The sequence below is a fragment of the Trachypithecus francoisi genome, unplaced genomic scaffold (assembly GCF_009764315.1).
Source record: "Trachypithecus francoisi isolate TF-2019V2 unplaced genomic scaffold, Tfra_2.0 Lachesis_group3, whole genome shotgun sequence".
In the NCBI taxonomy this organism is placed as follows: Eukaryota; Metazoa; Chordata; class Mammalia; order Primates; family Cercopithecidae; genus Trachypithecus; species Trachypithecus francoisi.
The window spans coordinates 83092305-83114339 of NW_022681468.1; the positions used below are offsets into that span (position 1 = coordinate 83092305).

At 50.5% G+C, this 22035-nt stretch overlaps 2 protein-coding genes across 2 annotated transcripts; both read left to right on the plus strand.

Moving 5' to 3' along the window:
• Window positions 1–454: 454 nt before the first annotated feature.
• Window positions 455–3557, plus strand: CEBPE (CCAAT enhancer binding protein epsilon). The gene is made up of 2 exons (XM_033188576.1): window positions 455–2272; window positions 3040–3557. The coding sequence occupies exons 1-2, from the start codon at window positions 1763–1765 to the stop codon at window positions 3373–3375; spliced, it is 846 nt and encodes a 281-aa protein (XP_033044467.1). The 5' UTR covers window positions 455–1762; the 3' UTR covers window positions 3376–3557.
• Window positions 3558–15933: 12376 nt separating this feature from the next.
• On the plus strand, window positions 15934–21824 carry LMLN2 (leishmanolysin like peptidase 2). Its single transcript, XM_033188584.1, has 16 exons — window positions 15934–16260; window positions 16391–16475; window positions 16566–16617; window positions 17042–17190; window positions 17313–17388; window positions 17475–17570; window positions 17806–17931; window positions 18143–18227; window positions 18371–18516; window positions 18594–18768; window positions 18955–19024; window positions 19101–19197; window positions 19303–19575; window positions 19786–20015; window positions 20187–20366; window positions 21404–21824. The coding sequence occupies exons 1-16, from the start codon at window positions 15948–15950 to the stop codon at window positions 21609–21611; spliced, it is 2361 nt and encodes a 786-aa protein (XP_033044475.1). The 5' UTR covers window positions 15934–15947; the 3' UTR covers window positions 21612–21824.
• Window positions 21825–22035: the final 211 nt, after the last annotated feature.

The following is a 22035-nucleotide window of genomic DNA, read 5'->3' on the forward strand; positions in this document are numbered from 1 at the left end:
ATCTGTCTCTGGGATGCACACAGATCTCCTCACGCCAGGTCACTGTGCTTTCAGAGAAAGCATATCTGGCTGTGTCTCAAGTCATGCACAGAGAGCATCTAGGGTAGGTGTTGGGGTAGGGAGGATGGAAGGAATATGCTAACCAGAATACCCATTTTTAAAATTTTAATGTTCAATGCCACACACATCCTCTCTGCACTTGTCCCACTGTGGCCCACTCACAGTGACCCGGCCCTTGTTTGGCCCAACTCACAAAAACTTCTGGCCCCCCTGGGGCACCCAGAGTACTTGCTGGTCCTAAAAGAGACAGTAACATTTCTATGTGCCCTTTTTTTTCACCCCCGCTGGACCTACAATCCCTTTTGGAGATGAAATTCAACAGGTAAAAGCAGGACCTGAGCAGGTGTCTCTGAAAGGAGGCAGTTGGGAGTTCCCAAAGGAAAGAGAAAAGGGAAGAGGAGAGCCAGCACAGAACCAAGAATTGCAGAGAAAGAGCCATGGGCTTCTCCTGGAGACCCTAAAACAGAGCCCCAGGAAGAGGTGATGACATAAGAGGCTCCTCAAACCTCACAAGAGGAAGTAGACCCAAGAGACACGCATTGGAGATCAGAGAGCGGCCATGCAAAAGGAAAGACAGCAAACGAGCTGCAGCAAGCTCCTGAGCCCTGCAGCCCAGGGCACAGGAAACCAGAGGCAGAGCCTCAGGCCCAGGGTGAGGGGCAAAGCACCAGCCTGAGCCTCTTGCAGCAGAGAACAGCTGGAAGAGAGAAGTGCTGGAGCCACCGGAGGATTATGGCTGTCTATTCCAAGGGCAGCAGCCTGCCTGGGCCTGCGGTGCAAGGCCCAAGTCCTGACCAGGTGCTTCAGCCAAGCCCAGGGAGTTAGGAACTGTGCCAGGCTGCTACAGGTAGCTGGGGCTGGAAACATACTCATATTTGGGCTATTGCACAGCCCCTGTGCAAAAACCTAGCAAATGAGCATACTCTCTCGAGCACCATGCAGGCTCCCATGTATAGCTTGTTCCTAGGACCTATCACTACTCCCCAGACCCCTCAAAAACAAACCAAAACCAAACAAAACCCTGGCCTACACTCAGAGAATGCTCTGGGAGGTGAGGCTACAAAAGAAACTGTCTCTTGGGGGTAGGTGGAGCCCAGCAGCAGGGGAGAGCCAGAGGAAGGTATGTCAAGGGAGGAGCTGAGACCCAACTGAGGGTCGGCACTGGAAGAGGGCTTTCTTCACTCTAATTTGGAAACTCATTCTGCATAGAACTTTTTCAAAGTTGGAGGGAGGAGGACACTCAGAGTAGCGTGTTGCCCTTGGTGAGGATTTGGAGTCCCCTGGGCTCAGCAGGGAGTGGACAGCATTCCCAGATCTGGCATCTCCAGAACCCTGGCTTGGACCCTGACCAAGAAGTGTCCCCAACTGCTGAATAGGCCGGGAGTCGCCTTTCTCTAAGGCTTACATCTCTCCCTCTGGGGTGTGTCCTGCCCCTCCCTGAGTCACCCCAAGGGGAGAGAGGGGAAAAAAGGGAAGAGAAGAGAGGCATTGACTATAGAGGAAGGAAAAGGAAGCAGAGCAGAGCGGGGAGAGAGGCCACACAGGAGTGGGTGACAGAGGAGACTGCAGAGGGCAGGTCTAGGGCAGGAGATCGAGAGAGGGCAGGCCCAGGTCAGGAGGAGGTAGAGAGAGGGCAGCCCGAGCACCCCAAGGGGTGCCTCAAGAGCAGGTGGGGGCGGGGAGCCGAGGGGGCGGGCCGGCCATGTCCCACGGGACCTACTACGAGTGTGAGCCCCGGGGCAGCCAGCAGCCACTTGAGTTCTCAGGGGCCCGAGCTGGGCCCGGGGATCTGGGGGACATGTGTGAGCATGAGGCCTCCATTGACCTCTCTGCCTACATCGAGTCTGGGGAAGAGCAGCTTCTCTCCGATCTCTTTGCGGTGAAGCCAGCGCCTGAGGCCAGAGGCCTCAAGGGCCCCGGAACCCCTGCCTTCCCCCACTACTTACCGCCTGACCCTCGGCCCTTTGCCTACCCTCCACATACCTTCGGCCCAGACAGGAAGGCGCTGGGGCCTGGCATCTACAGCAACCCAGGGAGCTACGACCCCAGGGCTGTGGCGGTGAAGGAGGAGCCCCGGGGCCCAGAGGGCAGCCGAGCTGCCAGCCGAGGTGGCTACAATCCCCTGCAGTACCAAGTGGCACACTGTGGGCAGACAGCCATGCACCTGCCCCCAACCCTGGCAGCACCCGGCCAGCCTCTGCGCGTTCTCAAGGTAAGAGCAGGTCAGCCTTCCTCCCTCCTGCCCCAGGCTGGAGAGGCTGGTGTGGACAGGACCCTGTGCCCCTGCTCACGCTGCTGAGTCTGTGCTTGGTGTTGCTCTGTGAAATGGACCCAACCCACAGTCCTCTGTGCTCACACTGCACCATGACCTCCCTTTCCTTCTCTGTGAATTCATTCCCACCCTGAATCCCCACCATGTCCCAAAGACCCTGTGGCAAGCTAGCCTCCTACCTTGATCTCAGGCTCCCCACCAGCTTCTCTGCTGCTCACGATGCCCCCTCCTCTTGTTTCTCTGCCACCTGCTTCTGTAAGAAATGTCTGCTGGTCATAGAACAGGAGACTCAAGACAGATTGAGGGAAAGTGTACTCAGAAAGTGTGAGAACATTGGCTGGGTGCGGTGGCTCATGCCTGTAATCCCAGTGCTTTGCGAGGCTAAAGCAGGACGGTCGCTTAAGACCAGGAGTTGGAGACCAGCCTGGGCAACATAGCAAGGCTCCATCTTTACAAAAAAGAAGAAAGAAAGAAAGTGTGAGGACATGAAAGGCAGTTTTGGTCTCAAGCAGAGGACCCTGTGCATCTGGGTCACCATCTCCCAGAAGCAGGGCGATGATAGTTTTGACCTGAGAGACAGGAGCTGGCTCTGAGTCCTGTATTCCTTCGATGCAGCAAGGGTGCCCTGGCTGCAGAGATTCCCGCCTCGCCTTCGCTCTGCCTCCTGGCCAGCCCTCACCTCTCCGTCTCCGTGCCTTCCCCTCCAGGCCCCTTTGGCCACTGCCGCACCGCCCTGCAGTCCCCTCCTGAAGGCGCCCTCCCCCGCTGGCCCCTTACACAAGGGCAAGAAGGCAGTGAACAAAGATAGCCTTGAGTACCGGCTGAGGCGGGAGCGCAACAACATCGCCGTGCGCAAGAGCCGAGACAAGGCCAAGAGGCGCATTTTGGAGACGCAGCAGAAGGTGCTGGAGTATATGGCGGAGAACGAGCGCCTCCGCAGCCGCGTGGAGCAGCTCACCCAGGAGCTAGACACCCTCCGCAACCTCTTCCGCCAGATCCCTGAGGCGGCCAACCTCATCAAGGGTGTGGGGGGCTGCAGCTGAGTCTGGCTGGTGGACTGTGGGAACCAGGCTCCGTGGCACGGCCTGACTCTGCGGACCCCCATCCTGCTGGGGGCCTAGAACCCTGAGACATAGACCATGGATAAATGGCAACAGGGGTGGCAAGGAAGGGCAGGACCCAGCATAATGATTATGTGGCTGAATAAAGTTGCACTGTGACTGGGTGTTGGGACTGTTGGCTGTGTGTGTGTGTGTGTGTGTGTGTGTATGTGTGTCATGGAGGACCCTGGAGACAGAGGATGCATGTGGCTAGGTCTGCACCTCTTGTTTCCATGCCCAAATGGACATGTGGAAACACAGACATGCTGTCCACAGCCCGCCCCCTACATGCCACACAACCAGGCCATGTATCTGCCACTCTGCTTTTCTCTCCCTGACATCCCCATCACCCCCTTCTGTGATCTGAAGGCACATCCCCGCCCCTCGAAGGACCTGGAGCAACCTTTCCTCTGCTAACAAAGATCTGTAGCTTGTAGGGAGATCCTGGCACCACACAGTCCTTCATGCCCAGGCCTACTGCTCCCAGGCCCACTCTCTCTCACCTCGAAGTATAGGTCTGGGAGCTCCTGCCCCAGGTGACCAAAGGAAAATTCCTGATGGCTCTGCCATATTTATGGTCCCTTGATCCAACCTGCCATCTCTTCTCTCCAGTTCCAATGCCTCAGTCTACCAGATGGACACCCTCCCAATGCTGCTCCCACCTACCCATTTCCATCCTTTGTCCCTCATCCCTGGGGCTCCAGTTCCATAAAGCTTGAGAATTGCGTGCATGGGACAGGAATCACTTGGGAGAGAGCTGGAAAGCGGATTTGTGTATGAGAACACTGGTAATGAGAAGGAGGACGCCAATCTGCCTGTGCCAGGGCAGCCCCTCACTCAAAGCAGCATTTTCTTTTGCATTTTGGACTCCAGCCTAAGAGACAGATGGTACAGTAATTAAGAGCCTCAGTTTGAATCTTACTCTGCTACTTACTAGCTGTGAGCCTTCAGCCATTACGTCTCTCTGTGCCTCAGTTTCCTCATCTGCAAAATGGTAGCAATATTCGTACCCACTCTGTAGTGTTATATTCATAGAAAAAGAAAACTTTGTATGTAATAAGCATATTTATGATGATTCCTCCATTTTGCTGGAACTGAAAGGACCTCAGAGATCTCATCTAAACTCATTTAGTAGGTAAGAAAACAGGCCGCAAAGAGGGGAAGGGACTTACCTGGGGTCACACAATTGTTTAGAGACAGAACCAAAATTAGCTCCATAAAATCACAGATCTCAAGATGTGCTGGAAGAGACCTCAAGAGATCATCTGGTGGGCTCTGCCCTCAGACCAGCAAGATAGGGTGAGCCACATTTTATAGATAAAGCAGTTGAGGGCCAGAGGGGATAAGAGGCTTCTCCTGACACTCACTGAATCCCTTTGCTGCCTCAGTACATAGTACCTGTCTCTCTACTCCATGCTACACTCTCCTCACGGAGACTCAGTTTGAGTGTCACATGAATCACATTCAATAAAGAACAGTGCTCAACAGTATCAGGGAACTAGGGACAGATTAAGGGCTTGTTAAAGTCTCTCCTAGGCCAGTGCTGGGAAAGCCTGAGTCAGACATCAAGGAATAATTTTCTGAGAGGGCAAGAGACTGGTGTCTGGATCATCCCAGATCTCTCTTCCTTCTTCAAATCTCCAGCAGTAGAGCCCTCCCACACCTCAGGCATCTGTGTGCGACATGTCTATCTCGCCCAGGACTCAGTCCTTTTCCTGCCTTTGCCTCTGTGTCTCTCGGGCACCATCTCTCCTACCTCTGTGTCCTTGGAGGCCCGTGCCCCAGGTCTGGTTTGGAGGGACAGATCTGAACCTTCAGTGGAGGGACTGATGGGAGCTTCCTGAGTTTGGAAGGAGGGGACGTACCAGTCTCTGTGGGCACCTGGGAGAATCCTCACACCTTCCTTTCAGCCCGGGGGATAGGTTGCATAAGGCAGGTTTGTACAGAACATGGTAAATGACTCAACCTCCGGATTTCCTCCTCTCAGCTCAAGACCACTGTCCCTTGACGTACTTTCAAGGTTCTGGGTGATGGGATCTGGCTTGCTTCAGCATCAAGCCCAGGCTTCGTTCCCACAGCTCTGAATTGTGTCTCCTCTCAGGCCCCCACTCACCCTGTCAGGTCCTCAGGGCCGGTGCCTAGTGGAGCCTTCCTGACTGGTACCCAGTCTGGAGGAGTCACATCCCCATCTCCCTGCTGTGATCCCAGCGTGGTGTGCAGCAGCTGAATACATCCCAATCCTTTGCGTCAGATCATATTCCAGGGGGATGAGTCAGAACCAAAGGGCACACTTCCGGAAGAAGGCTTTCAATTTGACCTCAGTTGGTTTTGGCCAACAAGTATTTGTTGAGTATCTTTTCTGGAAATGAGACAAGTTCTCAGCAGGAGTAGGAAGAAAAAGTCAATAAACAAGTGTGTTGAATGTCTTCCTTTGCCCCTCCAGAACCCTCTCCACCCTTCATCACCCTACACAGTCCCCAGGTGGATGCCTCCCTACATCAACCAGCTTCTCAGGGGGTGCGGGTGAGACTGGCAGGAAGAGAGTGATGGGAGCCCCCTGCTGACCGGCGCTCTCCACAGTCCCTCCCAAAGGATTCCTGGCCCTCAGGCCCCCATGCTGGGCTAGCCCAGGGGACTTCACCACTCCAGGAACTTTTCCCGGATACTATTGGTTCACATCTTCATAAAGCACCTTAATTAACTTCTCCTGCTTACTCCATTCGAATAGCCCATTGGGAAAACCAAATAAACCAACAGATAGGGAGGCTATTTAGCTGGGGTGGCCAGGAAAGGTCTCTCTGAGGAAATGACATTTCAATTGAAACTTGAAAAAATTTGAGAAGGAGGTAGGTATGTCTTTGAGTGTAAGCGTGAACAGAGGGAAGGGTAAATGCAAAAGCCCTAAGGTGACCAAGAAAAAGGAAGCCAGGAGTGGATGCTGAATGAAAGAAGGAAGGAGAGGATAAGTAAGAAAAAGATGCATCTTCCCTCCAGAATGGGGCTCCAGGGGTTGCAAATGACTATTTTCATTCCCTCTGTCAAGAAGGATGGTACCTAAGAAGCTGGGGGAGGTGGAGAGCAGGGTTCTCTCTGCCCCTGGATTCAGCTTCCCTGTCCCTTGGTCCTCCTGTCACCTTCACCACAGTAAGGCTGTCACCACTGGGGAAGATGACAGAAAGGGGCCCGGGGAAGGGCAGTTAGCCAAACCCTGCCTGGGGAAATGAAGCAGGACCAGTGAAAACCAGCAAATCAAGGTCCAAACAGCACACACAAGCAGTCCTACTGCTTCAGCACCCACAGCTCAGGCCCACTTTTCTTTCTGGAGCAGAACTGGGGAGCAGAATGAGAATCCTGAGCTGAGAGACAGGATCTTAGGCCACAGGGAAGCTGCAGAGGAGAAGGCAGACTGTGGGGAGACACTGCAGAGGGAGGAAGCTGCCCAAGGTGAGTCTGCCAAGGTCAGTCAGCAGCGGTGGTGGCTTGTGAAAGCTGCCCCCACCCCCCTGCTCGGTGCACACCTCCCCACCCCTCTACACAGATTGCCACATGTCTGGGCCCCCAGGGCCCCCATCCCAGTGTTGCAAGATCCCGGTTGGGGTTGTGGGTGGAAAGGGGCCTCTTCACCTCCACCCCCTATACCCTGCTCCAAGCCAGTGAGGGGACTCTGGGATGAAGGGGGCTGTTCAGGAGATGCTGAGGCAACAATAGGCAGGGCTGGCTGAGGGCCTGTATGTCTCCTCTGGGACAGGCCAGTCACTTCCCATCACCCTCACCAGCCCCCCGCAGGCAGACCCCTCCTCCCAAGACTCAGCATGGGCTGCTCCAAAATGGGAGTAGTCCAAACTGGACAGAACCCCTGGTTGGCCTCTGTCAGCTGCTTCCATAACCAGGCCTGGCCTAGCCTCAGAAAACCTCAGTGGCACATGAGAAATTCTCCCCAAGGGAAGAGGGTGGGGGTTTTCAGAGGAAAATGGCTGCAACTTAACTTTACCAAAATGGCCATCAGTTCTGACTTCATAAAGCAGTGGAAAGGTCCCAGGGCCTGGGAAGGGGCAGGCTTCCTGATAGGGAGAGACCCGCCACAGAGCTGTAGCCTCTTGCTTCTCTTTTATTATTTATTTATGTATTTATGTACTTATTTGTTTGTTTGTTTATCTTAGGTCCAGGGACAGACTAGATATTTCCCTTAGATTTGCTTCCCTTTTAGAAGAAACAGGGCTCTGGGGGTAGGTAGAGGCAAGCCACACATAGAATGGATCCATCCCCTACGCCCCAGGAGCTAAGCTTCACCCTGGAGTCCTAAACTGTCCAAGCCCGTATTGCCCCGCTCCCACACCTAGCACTGTCACCCCTGGCCAGGCTATCCAACCTTGCTGCAATCGGGACGGTTTGCAAAACGCCTTCTAGCTCCCGCTTTGTCACCATCTGAGGTTAGGACTGTACTCAGGAGATAAGCTCAGGCCCCACCCGCTCGTCCCCAGCGAGACTGCTGGCCTGCTGCAATCGGGACGGTTTGCAAAACCCCTGCTGGCTGCACCTCTGTCACCATCGGAGGTTAGGGCTGCACCCTAAGATAAAGCCTAGCTCCTCCCTTCAGCCCTGCCTTCAAACCTCGCAGGCAGTATGGTCCCAAGAAACAGAGCTCCTGGGAGCCTACTCAGGGTCTGGAAGCATTACACAGGTCCAGTGCAAAGAGCCCTTCTCCTTGGTCCTCCCCTCACCCCTTCTCCCCGCCATCCCCAGCCTCACTTTTGCATACTTTCCTCATTATCATCCTCTCCTCACTGTCCATTTACTCACCTTCTATCTTCTATCTTCACCCTTCCATCCCTCACCTCCCTCCTGCCTTCTCACCACATTCATTTGCTCAAAAAATACATACTGAACACCTACTTGAAGCCAAGCATTTTGTTATAGAAGCTACAGGACACATAAGGAGAACAGTCCCTGCCCTTTGGGGGTTTATAGATTAGTGAAAGTGACAAACATAAGACCACAAACAAATTGTGGGCAGTGTCATCTAGCAAAAGTAAAGGGGTGACTGATGGCCAATATTAACATGGGTACCTGATTTAAATGTGAGGGTCGGGAAAGGCTTCTTTGAAGGGGTAACATATTGGTGGATATCTAAATGGTGAGTAGAAATTCATCTGGCAAAAAGTGGGGGTTCCCAACAGAGAGAAAAGTATATGCAAAGGTTCCCAAGCAGGTCCTTCTCATTCACTGACTGAAGGCTGGGGGTGCAGGGCAAGATGCTGAGAGGAGGCAGAGAGGCTTGAAGAAGCTGAAGCCAGAAGCTCCCTCAGATGGGATTCAGAGCATCAGAGGGAGAACTGGCCTTCCAAGGGAAGAAGACATCTCCTCTCTTTTAACAAGAAACAGAGGAGATGGCAACAGAATCAAATACAAATAGGTTTGTAGCAGGCTGGGGCTGTTCCTATATTACGGCTTTTATTTTCACCATGAAAGAAGAGATAATCAAAAGTCACTGAGAAGGAGGGGAGGCTGGAGGTTTCAAAGTATAAAATCTGGCCGGGCGCGGTGGCTCACACTTGTAATCCCAGGACTTTGGAAGGCCAAGGCGGGTGGATCACAAGGTCAGGATCAAGACCATCCTGGTTAACATGGTGAAACCCCGTCTCTACTAAAAATACAAAAAATTAGCCGGGCATGGTGGTGGATGCCTGTAGTCCCAGCTACTCGGGAGGCTGAGGCAGGAGAATGACGTGAACCCAGGAGGCAGAGCTTGCAGTGAGCTGAGATCACGCCACCGCACTCCAACCTGGGCAACAGAGTGAGACTCCAGCTCAAAAAAAAAGAGAAAAAAAAAAAAAAGAAAGTATAAAATCCTAGTTGGTGAGAGTAGAAGAGGGAGCTCATTGCTGAGATTTCTGACTTGAGAGCATCCAACTGAAGTTGATGATGACCACTTTAGAGTGACATGTCCTCTGGGATGATTTTATCCAGTGGTCCTTAGATGCTTGAGAGCAAATGCGGAGAAGACAAATGTTAGGTCCATCTAGAGTTGGGACTTAACCAGGGAGATGAGATGGAAAGGACAGACAGGGGAGAGGAGTTGAAGGCATTAACAAAAGGGGATTGCAGTGGTGAGCCTGGAACCTAAGGCAGAGAAGGTGAGATGTGAAGATGGGAAGGGCTGTGGTTCCTCAGTGAGCTTAATAGAACAGCTGCTGGGAGGCAGCTTGAGCAAACCACCATAAGGAAAGGAGATTCTATCAGCATGGGATGTTTGATTCCATTATTTCATAGGTGCTGCAGTTTCTGGTGGTGATAAGGCTCTGGGTATGGCCCTGGGAGAGGCTCACTAGGAGGAATGGAGGAGATGGTTAGAGACAGAGGGTGAGGGAGCCGAGAGGCCGGCCTGCCAGAGGGAGCATCCATATGAATGATGACCCCACCTGGACGACAGCTTTTCTCCTACCAGCCTCTCTCCACAGCCAACATTTCTCTCATCTCCACCCAGTTCCTCATCAACATCCTCTCTCCTTATCCCTAATTTCCTACCACCACACCCTTTTTCTCCCCTTCATCCCATTCTCTCTAAGTTCTGTTCTTTTGTCTAACCCCATCCTCTCTTATCCTTCCATCCTCTCTCCTTATCCCCATTCTCTCCTCATTACCTCCTTTTCTCCTCATCCTCTTCCTCTCATCACTACACACTGAAGAAGCAGGATTACAGAGTGGGTTCAAGCCTGGGCTCAGGTGCCTAACTATGTCAGTTCAACTCCTATACTGCCACTTACCACCTACGTACATTGCCTAATTTTGCTGTGCCTTGATTGTAAAATTGGGATAATAATAATGCCTACCTCATGAGGTGGCTGAAAGAATTATACGAGTATAAAGTGCTTGGGTCAGGCACAGTGGCTCACGCCTGTAATCCCAGCACTTTGGGGAGACCTCAGGAGTTTGAGCTTGAGCAATATGGCAAAATCCCATCTCTACTAAAAATACTAAAGTTAGCTAGGTGTGGTGGCATATGCCTGTAATCCCAGCTACTTGGAGGGCTGAGGCTGGAGAATCACTTGAACTCATGAGGCAGAGGTTGCAGTGAGCCGGGATCATGCCACTGAACTCCAGCCTGGGTGACAGAGCAAGACTCCGTCTCAATCAATCAATCAATCAATCAATCAATAAAATAAAATAAAGTGCTTGGAACAACGTGTTGGCACAAAGCTGTGCCCCATAAAATGAATAGTATTCTCACACTTTCCTTACCTCCTTGCTCCTACCTCATCTTCATCATCTTACCTCCATTATTGCCCTGCAACTACTTCATACCTCTTTAAACAGGCAGAGACAAATAAGACTCAGCCCCTGCCCACCATCTAGCAGGGAAAAAAATACAAAAATAAATGTCAGGATAACATTATAAGAGAGCTCCTTCAAAGATGTGAAAGAAATGCTATTGGAGAACAGATTTGAGAACTCTACCTGGGGGAGCAAAGAAGTCTCAACTGGCAGATAACCTCAGGGTTGGATCTTGAAAGATGAAGAAGAATTTGTAGTGTAAAGAGAAGAAAGATTAAAAATTAGGGCCGGGCGCGGTGGCTCAAGCCTGTAATCCCAGCACTTTGGGAGGCCGAGACGGGCGGATCACGAGGTAGGAGATCGAGACCATCCTGGCTAACACGGTGAAACCCCGTCTCTACTAAAAAAAATACAAAAAACTAGCCGGGCGAGGTGGCGGGCGCCTGTACTCCCAGCTACTCGGGAGGCTGAGGCAGGAGAATGGCGTAAACCCGGGAGGCGGAGCTTGCAGTGAGCTGAGATCCGGCCACTGCGCTCCAGCCTGGGCCGTGGCAGAGCGAGACTCCGTCTCAAAAAAAAAAAAAAAAAAAATTAGCTGGGCATGGTGGCATGTACCTGTGGTCCTAGTTACTTGGGAGACTGAGATGGGAGAATTGCTTGAGCCCAGGTTGAGGCTGCAGTGAGCCGTGATCGCACCACTGCATAGCAGCATGGGTGACAAAGTGAGACCCTGTCTCAAAAAATTAAAAATCTAAATTTTAAAAAGACAGGAAGGATTTATTAAAATGCATGAAGTCAGCTCATATCGTGACCAGAGCACACCCTGTCTCAGTATGGCCACAGGGGAGCAGCAGAGCATTAGGAGCTGCAGACTTAGGCCAGAGAAACCTAAGAAATCTGAGGGAAAAAAGACTTCAGACATTTGGAGAAAAAGACTAGGTTTGCCTTAGGGAAAAAACAAGAGTCCTCTAAAGATTTGTACACATGATCGCGCCACTGCACTCCAGCCTGGGCGACAGAGTGAGACGCCATCTCAAAAAAAAAAAAAAAAAATTGGTACACACATGGTGATAATAAAAGAACAGGCCAACTGTGGTGGCTCATATCTGTAATCCCAGTGCTTTGGGGGATCACTTCAGGCCAGGAGTTCGAGAGCAGCTCGGGAAACACAGCAAGATCGTGTCTCTACAAAAAATTTAAAAATTAGCCAGGCATGGCGGCACACACCTGCAGGAGGCTGAGGTAGGAGGACAGCTTGAGCCCAGGAGTTCGAGACTGCAGTGAGCTATGATCTACAGAAAATTTAAAAATTAGCCAGGCATGGCAGCACACACCTACAGGAGGCTGAGGAAGGAGGAGGGCTTGAGCCCAGGAGTTCGAGACTGCAGTGAGCTATGATCATGCCACTTAACTTCAGCCAGGGTCACAGAGCAAGACTCTGTATCAAAAATAAATGAAAATAAAAATAAAATTTTAAAATATGACAGGCATGGTGACTCACACCTGTGATCCCAGCACTTTGGGAGGCTAAGGTGGGCAGATCACTTGCATTCAGGAGTTCAAGACCAGCCTGGGCAACATGGCGAAACTCTTGTCTCTACAAAAAACACAAAAATTAGCTGGTCGCTGTGGTGCACACCTCCAGTCCCAGCTACTTGGGAGGCTGGGGTGGGAGGACTGCTTGAGCCCAGGAGGTTGTGGCTACAGTGAGCTGTGATTGAGCCACTGCACTCCAGCTTGGGGACAGAGCAAGACCATGTCTTAGAAAAATAAAATAGTATAATAATAAATGTAAGTCAATAATAAAAGAACAGGTCTCCTCTGCATTGACAGTGTATATAATACGTATTCTTTTTTCTTTTCCTTTTCCTTTTTTAAGAGATGAGGGGTCTCCCTATGTTGCCCAGGATGGCCTGAAACTCCTGGACTCAAGTGATCATCCCACCTCAGCCTCCCAAAGTGCTGGGATTACAGGCATGAGCCACGCCACTGTGTATAATACGTATTTTTTTACTTGACTTAGTATTTACCATAAACCATACACTGTTCTCAGTGCTTTATAAATATTCACTTACTTCTCAATAACAACCCCAAAAGTACAGTCACCCCTATTTTATAGATGGAACAACTGGGGCACTTGGTCAAAGTTACATATACATTTATATAGATAAAAAGTGGCAGAGTGGGTTTGCCTCCAGAGTTTGGGTGTGTGAAAGCCAAGGCCCTGGGCCCCTGGAGGGTCACTGAAAAATCAGACATGAGACAGATTAATAGGAGAAAAGGCATACACATTTATTTATTTATTAATTTAGAAACGGAGTTTTGCTCTTGTTGCCCAGGCTGGAGTAGAATGGCGCCATCTTGGCTCACCGCAACCTCCACCTCCTGGGTTCAAGCGATTCTCCAAAGGCATACACATTTATTTAACATGTACATATGAGAACCTTCAGAGGCCGGGCGCGGTGGCTCAAGCCTGTAATCCCAGCACTTTGGGAGGCCGAGACGGGCGGATCACGAGGTCAGGAGATCGAGACCATCCTGGCTAGCACAGTGAAACCCCGTCTCTACTAAAAATACAAAAAACTAGCCGGGCGAGGTGGCGGGCGCCTGTAGTCCCAGCTACTCCGGAGGCTGAGGCAGGAGAATGGCGTGAACCCGGGAGGCGGAGCTTGCAGTGAGCTGAGATCCGGCCACTGCACTCCAGCCCGGGCGACAGAGCAAGACTCCGTCTCAAAAAAAAAAAAAAAAAAAAGAGAACCTTCAGAATGAAGACCTAACCCCACCCCCATGAAGTGCAGAAGCTTATATATGGTCTTGAGGTTACAGAAAGAATGGTGCCTTGGATCCTAGCAAAACAGGTTATAGGAGGGGCAAAAAACAGGAATTCTGTTGAGGGGCAATAAATGATTACTAAGGAGAATGAATGAATCTGGGAACAGAGATTAACTTGTAAACAGTTCTAACAGTGAAAAGGCCTGTTCAGGTGTGGTTACATTCTTGGTCTTAGGGGAAGAAGAAAAGAATTGCTTTACTTATTGGGTCTGGATCTTAGGCAGATAGGGCCTGCGCTTTGGGAGAGATGAGGGGTGTGGGTGTGTGTTTAAGGGGGAAAGGCAGGATGGTCAGGAAGACCTTGAGGCTGCTTCTTCAGTTCAGCATGTCAATGCTGTCTTTTGGGCTATGGTTTCCGAGCCCCAACAGGTGTCTCCCTTGTAATCAGTAGTTTCAACCACAGTTCTGGCATGTGAAAGTATAAAATCCTTGGGAAGTCAGCAGCCCTACTCTAAACTCTAATCCATATTGGTCACCAGTTAGCTATTAAAACATGCTGCCTTAAAACAAACGTTTCTTCAAAAGTTAAATAATGGGGTTAGGTTCTTTGTTTTCATCCACACACTGAAGACCAGGCCCGAAGGGCTGTGCTGAGTGGTGTGGACACAAAGACCAACAGGAAGCAGGCTTACCTTCAAGGACTTCAGGATGTGGAGGGAGAGCCGCTAAGCCAACAATTTTAACAGAGGATGACAGTGTTCTGTTAGGAGCTGGGAGGGGAGACCCCTCCTGTGAGGTGGTTCCCCACCCACTGTGGCAGGTGTGGAATTTGGGCTGGGGGTATTAAGAAAGGCTTCCAGGGGTAATTACCAGAAAGGTAGAAATTACCCAGGCAGGCAGGGGAGGGGGCGGTATCCAAGCAAGGGAAACAGGATGTGAAAACACGGCATGAACAAAGAAAACAGAGTTCCTTAAGAACATCTTTGAAGATTAATGTCCATTTTAAGAGTTTCTTGGTCGGGCGCGGTGGCTCACACCTATAATCCCAGCACTCTGGGAGGCCGAGGCAGGTGGATCACCTGAGGTCAGGAGTTCGAGACCAGCCTGGCCAACATGGTGAAACCCCATCTCTACTAAAAATACCAAAAAAATTAGCTGGGTGTGGTTGCGGGCGCCTGTAATCCCAGCTACTTCAGAGGCTGAGGCAGGAGAATCGCTTGAACCCAGGAGGCAGAGTTTGTGGTGAGCCAAGATTGTGCCACTGTACTCCAGCCTGGGCGAGAAGAGCGAAACTCAGTCTCAAAAAAAAAAAAAAAAAGAGTTTTCTTTTCCCTCCTCTGCACACCTAAAAGCAGCTTCTGTGAAACCTAACAGACCTAACACAACAGCCTCTTAGAGGAGGTGTCAGTCAACTAACATGTATTTGTTGAGCTCCCACTAAGAGCCCTACATAGATATAGGAGATCCTAGAAGTCTTGTAGTTTAGTTAGAGGCCACCCAGTTCTGAAACTGGGGCTAGTGAAATGCAGAAGCCTTGTTTGCCCATGTCCAGGGAGGCCAGCAGGCAACTACAAAGCAAAGAATACCTCTGTCCCCCACTTCCCCTGTTATGGTGACACCAATTTTCTTTTCTTTTTTTTTTTTTTTTTGAGACAGAGTCTTGCTCTGTTGCCCAGGCTGGAGTGCAGTGGCACAATTTTGGCTGACTGCAAGCTCCACCTCCCGGGTTCAAGCCATTCTCCTGCCTCAGCCTCCTCCTGAGTAGCTGGGACTACAGGCGCCCATCACTGCGCCCGGCTAATTTTTTGTATTTTTAGTAGAGACAGGGTTTCACCATGGTCTCGATCTCCTGACCTTGTGATCCGCCCGCCTCGGCCTCCCAAAGTGCCGGGATTACAGGCGTGAGCCACCGCGCCCGGCCGGTGACACCAATTTTCTAGTTCTGTGAAGGTTTCAAGGTTTTCTACTCAGAAAGGCAAAAGAAATAGGACAAGGGATGGAAAGGATTAGGAAAGAGTTCCCAGCCAGGCATAGTGGCTCACACCTGTAATCTCAGCACTTTGGGAGGCCAAAGCAGGAGGATCACTTGAGGCCAGGAGTTTGAGACCAGCCTGGACAACATAGGGAGACTCCATCTCTACAAAACAAACAAACAAAAAACAAGGAAAGAGTTTCATCATGGATAAGGCAGGCTCCTCTTTGGAAAGGTCAGCTGAGGCCTCAGAATAACACTTCCCCTCCCCCAGCACTCCACCTCTGGCCCCTCTGGAAGAGGGTGGTTCATATCCGACCTCCTGGTAGGGAACTGTAGACTGAGTCAACAACATTCAAATCTTGAAAAAATAAGCAAGAGTGGTGGGGGGTACATGGTGAAAAATAGTAAAGAGAGGAAAGCCAGAAACAGTGAGCCACGGAACAAGGGGATGGAAGACAGGATCCAGGCTGTATCTACGGAGAGACACAGAAGGGAGATGCTGTTGTTGCTGCTTCTGCTGCCACCACTAGTCCTCAGGGTTGCTGCAAGCCGATGTCTACATGATGAGACACAGAAGTCCGTGAGCCTTCTCAGGCCCCCTTTCTCCCAACTCCCCCCAAAATATCGCTCTTCCTCCCTCACCCTCCCTAGCTCCGGTGATCCTCAACCCCTACGAATCCAAACCTGCTATCTAGGAGATTATATATCAGATGGAGCTTGGGATCCTGAGGGGGAAGGGACGAGAGGGGTATCCCGAGCCCTGGCCGCAGTGAGAGAGGCCACTCAGCGAATCCAGGCTGTTCTAGCAGGTGAGTGAGGGAACAGAGGTGTCATGGAGGGTTGAGGAGCAGAGAGGTCCAGGGGAGGAAGATCAACCCAGAAAAAGTACTGGAATTCCAAGATATGGAGGGAAACTGACCTCTTGTCAAGTCCCTCCAGTGCAAGGACCCCTACTTCTGAGTCGAGACCCTGCACGGTATTGCCATGCTGTCTGGGGAGACCCAAATACCCCAAACTACCACAGGTGAGTTCATGTCATTGACAATGTATGTAATTCTTCTTCAGGGATACCTAGAAATGTCTGCAGCTCACCTACAGATATTCACTCTTATAGGTGCAGCCTCTTGAACCCAGGGTACAAAGGAGAGAGTTGCCTGGGGGCAAAGGTGAGATTGAGTCAACAACACTGAAATCTTGAAAAAATAAGGGTGGTGGGGGGATACACAGATAGTAAAGAGAGGAAAGCCAGAAATAAGTACATCAGGAAGAAGGGGATGGAAGACAGGATCCTGAGCAGGCTCACCTCTCAGTCTCAAGGATCTGGAGATCTGCAGCCTGCCATGACCATTCCAAGACCACCAGCATCAGAGTTACTTAGTGTGCTTCTTAACAATGTAGATTCCTGAGCTCCTCTCCCTGCTAAAATTTAGTAAATCAGAGACTGGGGGTGAAGGGGCAGAACTCTGTATTCTAGCCAGCTGCCTAGATAACACTAAGACAGACCAAACAGACTCATTCTCCCCTACTCCTCATACCCAATTTCCTACTGTCCCAGCCCATCTGCTAATGCAACATTTCACTCCCTGCCAGATTCCTGACGCCCATCTTCGCGGTTACGCCTTGTGGCCAGAGCAGGGTCCCCCACAACTGGTCCAGCCAGATGGGCCTGGGGTCCAAAACACTGATTTTCTTCTGTATGTGCGAGTTGCTCACACTTCCAAGTGCCACCAAGAGGTGAGGTTCAAATCAAATCTCCCTTCCCTGCTGTCTCTCTCAATCTTAAATCTCATGAGGAGGGTTAGGGAGCATAAAAGCAGTTTTTTGTTTTGTTTTGTTTTGCTTTGCTTTTGTTTTGAGACAGAGTCTCACTCTGTTGCCAAGGCTGGAGTACAGTGGCCCAATCACAGCTCACTGCAGCCTTGACCTCCTGGGCTCAGGTGATTCTCCCATCTCAGCCTCCTGAGTAGCTAGGATTACAGGTGTGCACCACCATGTCCGGCTAATTTTTTGTATTTTTTTGTAGAGACGGGGTTTTGTCACGTTGCCCAGGCTGTGTCTCGAACTGTTGGGCTCAAGCAATCTGCCCGCTTTGGCTTCCCAAAGTGTCAGGATTACAGACGTGAGCCACCATGCCCAGCCAAAAGCAGTTTTTATTAAGTTGCGCTTATTTGGGATAACTTAGGGAATGTTAGTAACGTTTGGGTAAAGGCTACCCCCATCCATAGCCATCCCTCAATACCACTCCTGCAGAGTTTTGCAGAGTCCCCTGGTCCTCCATTTTCAGAGGATCTCTTTTATTTGTGATACTCTATTTTTCTCCTTTCCGGCCCTACCCTGTCCTGGCCCATCCACAGCCCTCTGTCATAGCCTATGCTGCCTGCTGCCAGCTGGACTCAGAAGACAGGCCCCTTGCCGGCACCATTGTCTACTGTGCCCAACATCTCACCAGCCCCAGCCTCAGCCACAGTGACATCGTCATGGTGACTGCTGCATGATGAATAGGGAGAAGCAAACAGGTTGCAGGGTAGGGGGCCAGGTTACTCAGTTTCCCATAAAGTCAAAGAACCCACAGAGGATGGAATAGAAGGTGCCTCAAGCTCTAGGAAGAGCTGATTGGGCAGAGGGGTATAGAGTGTTTGGTCAATCCTGCTGCAAATTCGGCCCCCTTACTGGGCTGTCATTTGTCCTTAGGCCACACTACATGAATTGCTACATGCCTTAGGTTTCTCTGAACAGCTCTTCAAGAAATGGCAAGACTGCCCCTCAGGATTCAGCGGTAAATGAGAGGAATGAGGTTAAGGACTTCCCACAATCAACCAGAGGGAATTCACTATCTCATAACCTCCTTCCTTCTAATTTTACTTCACTCTTCCTAAGTTTTCCTCTCCTCGTATTGCCTTCTTCCTTTTCTGCACTCAGTTAGAGAGAACTGTTCTACAAGGCAACAAGTGACAAGGCAAGATGAGTGGGGACAACTGCTTCTCACCACCCCAGCTGTTAGCCTCAGCCTGGCCAAACACTTGGGAGTGCCCGGGGCTTCACTGGGTGTTCCCTTGGAAGAAGAGGTGAGAATGAGAACACCTTGGGGTAATGGAAGAAAGGAGTAGCCAGGTAACAACCAGCCATCTGCCACCTCCTCCAGGAGGGCCTTTTGTCCTCGCACTGGGAGGCCAGACTACTCCAGGGTTCTTTAATGACTGCTACCTTTGATGGAGCCCAGCGCACTCGACTCGACCCAATCACCCTCGCTGCCTTCGAAGACTCAGGCTGGTACCAGGTCAACCACAGCGCTGCAGAGGAGCTGTTGTGGGGCCAGGGTGAGAAATAAGGCAGACCTCCAGAGAGGCACTCATGACCCAAGTCAGCTCTGGGGGAAGTGGGAGGCTGGAGGGGTTTCTGTTGCTGATGTATAATCGAAGCTATGAGGATAGCTGGTGCGGAAGGATGTTTGGGCTTCATTTATTGAGGACTCTCTTTCCTTCTCGTTCTCATCTGTCAAGCAGGATCTGGCCCAGAATTTGGCTTGGTGACCACATGTGGGACTGGGTCCTCGGACTTCTTCTGTACTGGCAGGTGTGTGTGCTGAGTGGTTAGGGGATTGTACGGCGGTCAGTGATCCTAGTGTCACTCTACCATCCATTCCCCACAGTGGGCTCGGCTGCCACTACCTGCACCTGGACAAGGGAAGCTGCTCCTCAGACCCCATGCTGGAAGGCTGCCGCATGTACAAGCCCTTAATCAATAGGGTGAGTAGACAAGAGAGCAGACAATGAAACTGAGTGGGTCTGGAAGGGAGTCAGCTTCAAAGGCATCAGAACAAACACTATTCTACCTTCTGACCTGCCCTTCAGAGTGAATGCTGGAAGAAGGAAAATGGATTCCCTGCTGGGGTGGAGAATCCCCATGGGGAAATCTACCATCCCCAGAGCCGTTGCTTCTTTGCCAACCTCACTTCACAGCTGCTCCCTAGGGATAAGACCAGGCATCCTTCTCTTACCCCACACCTCAAGGAAGCAGAGCTCATGGGCCGCTGCTACTTACATCAATGCACAGGGAGGGGAGCTTACAAGGTGCAGGTGGAGGGCTCACCTTGGGTCCCATGCCTTCCGGGAAAAGTTATACAGGTGGGTACCATAAGAGGAATAGTGGCAGCATACTGGCAAACAGAAGTTGGGAAATACTTGTATGGTGGTACTGTCCAACCTGTTTTGATGTACATACAGTTTTCCTAAGTACCCACTGAGTCCATGACTCTGACCTAGAATACATTTTCCTTAGAAGACTTGAACAGATAATCAAAGCAAAACCATATCCTGCTACATATTTCCTTGCAGATACCTGGGTACTATGGTCTTCTCTTCTGTCCCCGGGGTCGGCTGTGTCAGACTAATGAAGATATCAATGCTGTTACTTCCCCACCTGTGAGTCTTTCAACCCCAGATCCACTATTCCAGCTCTCTTTAGGATTAGCTGGGCCTCCAGGCCGCTCTCTGGGGAAAGAACAGCAAGAAGGGCTGGCTGAAGCAGTACTGCAGGCTTTGGCGAGCAGAGGTGGCACTGGCAGGTAAAAGCTTGAGTATTTATACAATGGGTCAAGGAGAATCCCTAAGTCCTTTACTTGATGACTCTCCTCTGAAGACCTTTTGTTCATCCCACTCTTAAGCCTGCACCTGTTTCATGACATATACTCTGCCAGGAACTATACCTCTATTAAAACATTCAAATGTCCCTTTAGGTGCTATTTCCACAGCCCATCAATTACCACTAGCTTGGTGTTTACTGTGCATATGTGGAAGTCCCCTGGCTGCCAAGGGCCTTCAGTGGCTATGTTGCACAGGGCCCTGACTCTGACTCTCCAGAAAAAACCCCTAGAAGTGTATCATGGAGGAGCCAACTTTACCACACAACTCAGCAAGTAAGATAATATTCCAAGTACTTTTCTTTCAAATCCATGGAGTCCAGATGTTTGAAATTAAATTTATTAAGCACTCACTCATGTGTATATTGTCCTAGACACGGTTGCGTTTCAGAGAACAAAGATCCCTAATTAACACGATCATCCAGTCCCGTCACTACCTGGCTCCCTTCTCCCATACAATAACACATTCCCCCATCTCTAGGACATAGATATCTTAGTTCCCCGCCCCCCCCCCCGCTTTTTTTTTTCTTCTTTTGAGACGGGGTCTCACTCTGTCACCCAGGTTGGAATGCAGTGGGGTGATCTCAGCTCACTGTGGCCTCAACCTTCCTAGGTTCAAGTGATTCCCCCACCTCAGCCTCCCAAGTAGCTGGGACTATAGGTGCACACCACCGTGCCAGCTAATTTTTGTATTTTTGGTAGAAACAGTTTCACCATGTTGCCCAGGCTTGTCTCGAACTCCTGAGCTAAAGCAACCCATCCGCCTCTGCCTCCCAAAGTGCTGGGAGCCACTGCCACCACTCCCGGCCCCCTTCCTTTCTTAAGCACTGGTAGGGATTGTGCCTAGCTACCTAAAGACCATAGACTGACTCTTCCCCTAAGCCACTTCCCTCGCCGCCAAGTTAGGTCTTCTTCCAATAATTTAAGATGCTGGAAGATTTAGATCTTGACCTTATTTCTACTTTCATGTTCTGTAGTCCCTCTTAATGATGTCCTGTTTAGCCTAATGCCTGGATGAGGTGAGGTTTCATGAGCTCTATCTTTAAGGGCAAAGCCCCTTAGCCAGATGTGGTGGCCCGGCATGCACCTGTAGTCCCAGCTACTAGGAAGTTTGAGGTAGGAGAATCGTTTGAGCCTGGGAGGCGGAGGTTACGGTGAGCCAAGATCACACCACTGCACTCCAGCCTGGGCAACAGACCAAGACCTTGTCTCCAAAAAAAAAAAAAAAAAAAAAAAAACACAAAAGGTAATGCCCCTTTATCTACTAAGCCTAGGCATTATTCCAAGCCAAATATTACCTTCTGTGTTCCTAGGTTGCTGGTTACTTCGGACCATAATCCCTCCATGACCCACCTAAGGCTGTCCATGGGACTCTGCCTAATGCTGCTAATCTTTGTGGGTGTACTGGGAACCACAGCCTACCAGAAAAGAGCCACTCTTCCTGTAAGACCATCTGCCTCTTACCATTCACCAGAGCTCCATGGCACAAGGGTCCCAGTTAGAGGAATAAGGGAGGTGTGATGTTGCCCAGAACATGACAGGGGGTAAGGAAGAGAATCATTTCTTGGGAGACAACTGGATGGAAAATCTATTGTGTATACTTAAGTTCTACTTTCTTTGGAATGCCTTTCCCCGGATATCAATTTTATATAGCCTGGCAAAGAAAAAAAGGGTAAAGTTTTACAGTTCTAAAGATCCATTCTTTATTTTGGTACAAAAATAAACTGTTCAACCTGTAAATTGTCACCTGTTTTAATATTGTTATGAAGCAAACTTACAGAATAGGAACACCTGCTACCAGTTCCAAGAGTATCACATGCATATGCCTTAGAAAAAGGCCAGGTATGATGGTTCATGCCTGTAATCCCAGCATTTTGGGAAGCCAAGGTGAGAATGGATTGCTTGAGGCCACCAATTCAAGACCAGACTAGAAAACGTAGCAAGA

Bases quoted from the DNA above. Each gene is read 5' to 3' on its own strand.
- LMLN2 (XM_033188584.1), top strand. From the start codon at position 15,948: ATGCTGTTGTTGCTGCTTCTGCTGCCACCACTAGTCCTCAGGGTTGCT. The intron at 17,191-17,312 runs GTTCAAATCAAA...GTTTTGAGACAG, and splicing joins AAGTGCCACCAAGAGGTGAG to AGTCTCACTCTGTTGCCAAG. The intron at 17,389-17,474 runs GTGATTCTCCCA...ATTTTTTTGTAG, and splicing joins CCTTGACCTCCTGGGCTCAG to AGACGGGGTTTTGTCACGTT.
- CEBPE (XM_033188576.1), top strand. From the start codon at position 1,763: ATGTCCCACGGGACCTACTACGAGTGTGAGCCCCGGGGCAGCCAGCAG. The intron at 2,273-3,039 runs GTAAGAGCAGGT...CTTCCCCTCCAG, and splicing joins AGCCTCTGCGCGTTCTCAAG to GCCCCTTTGGCCACTGCCGC.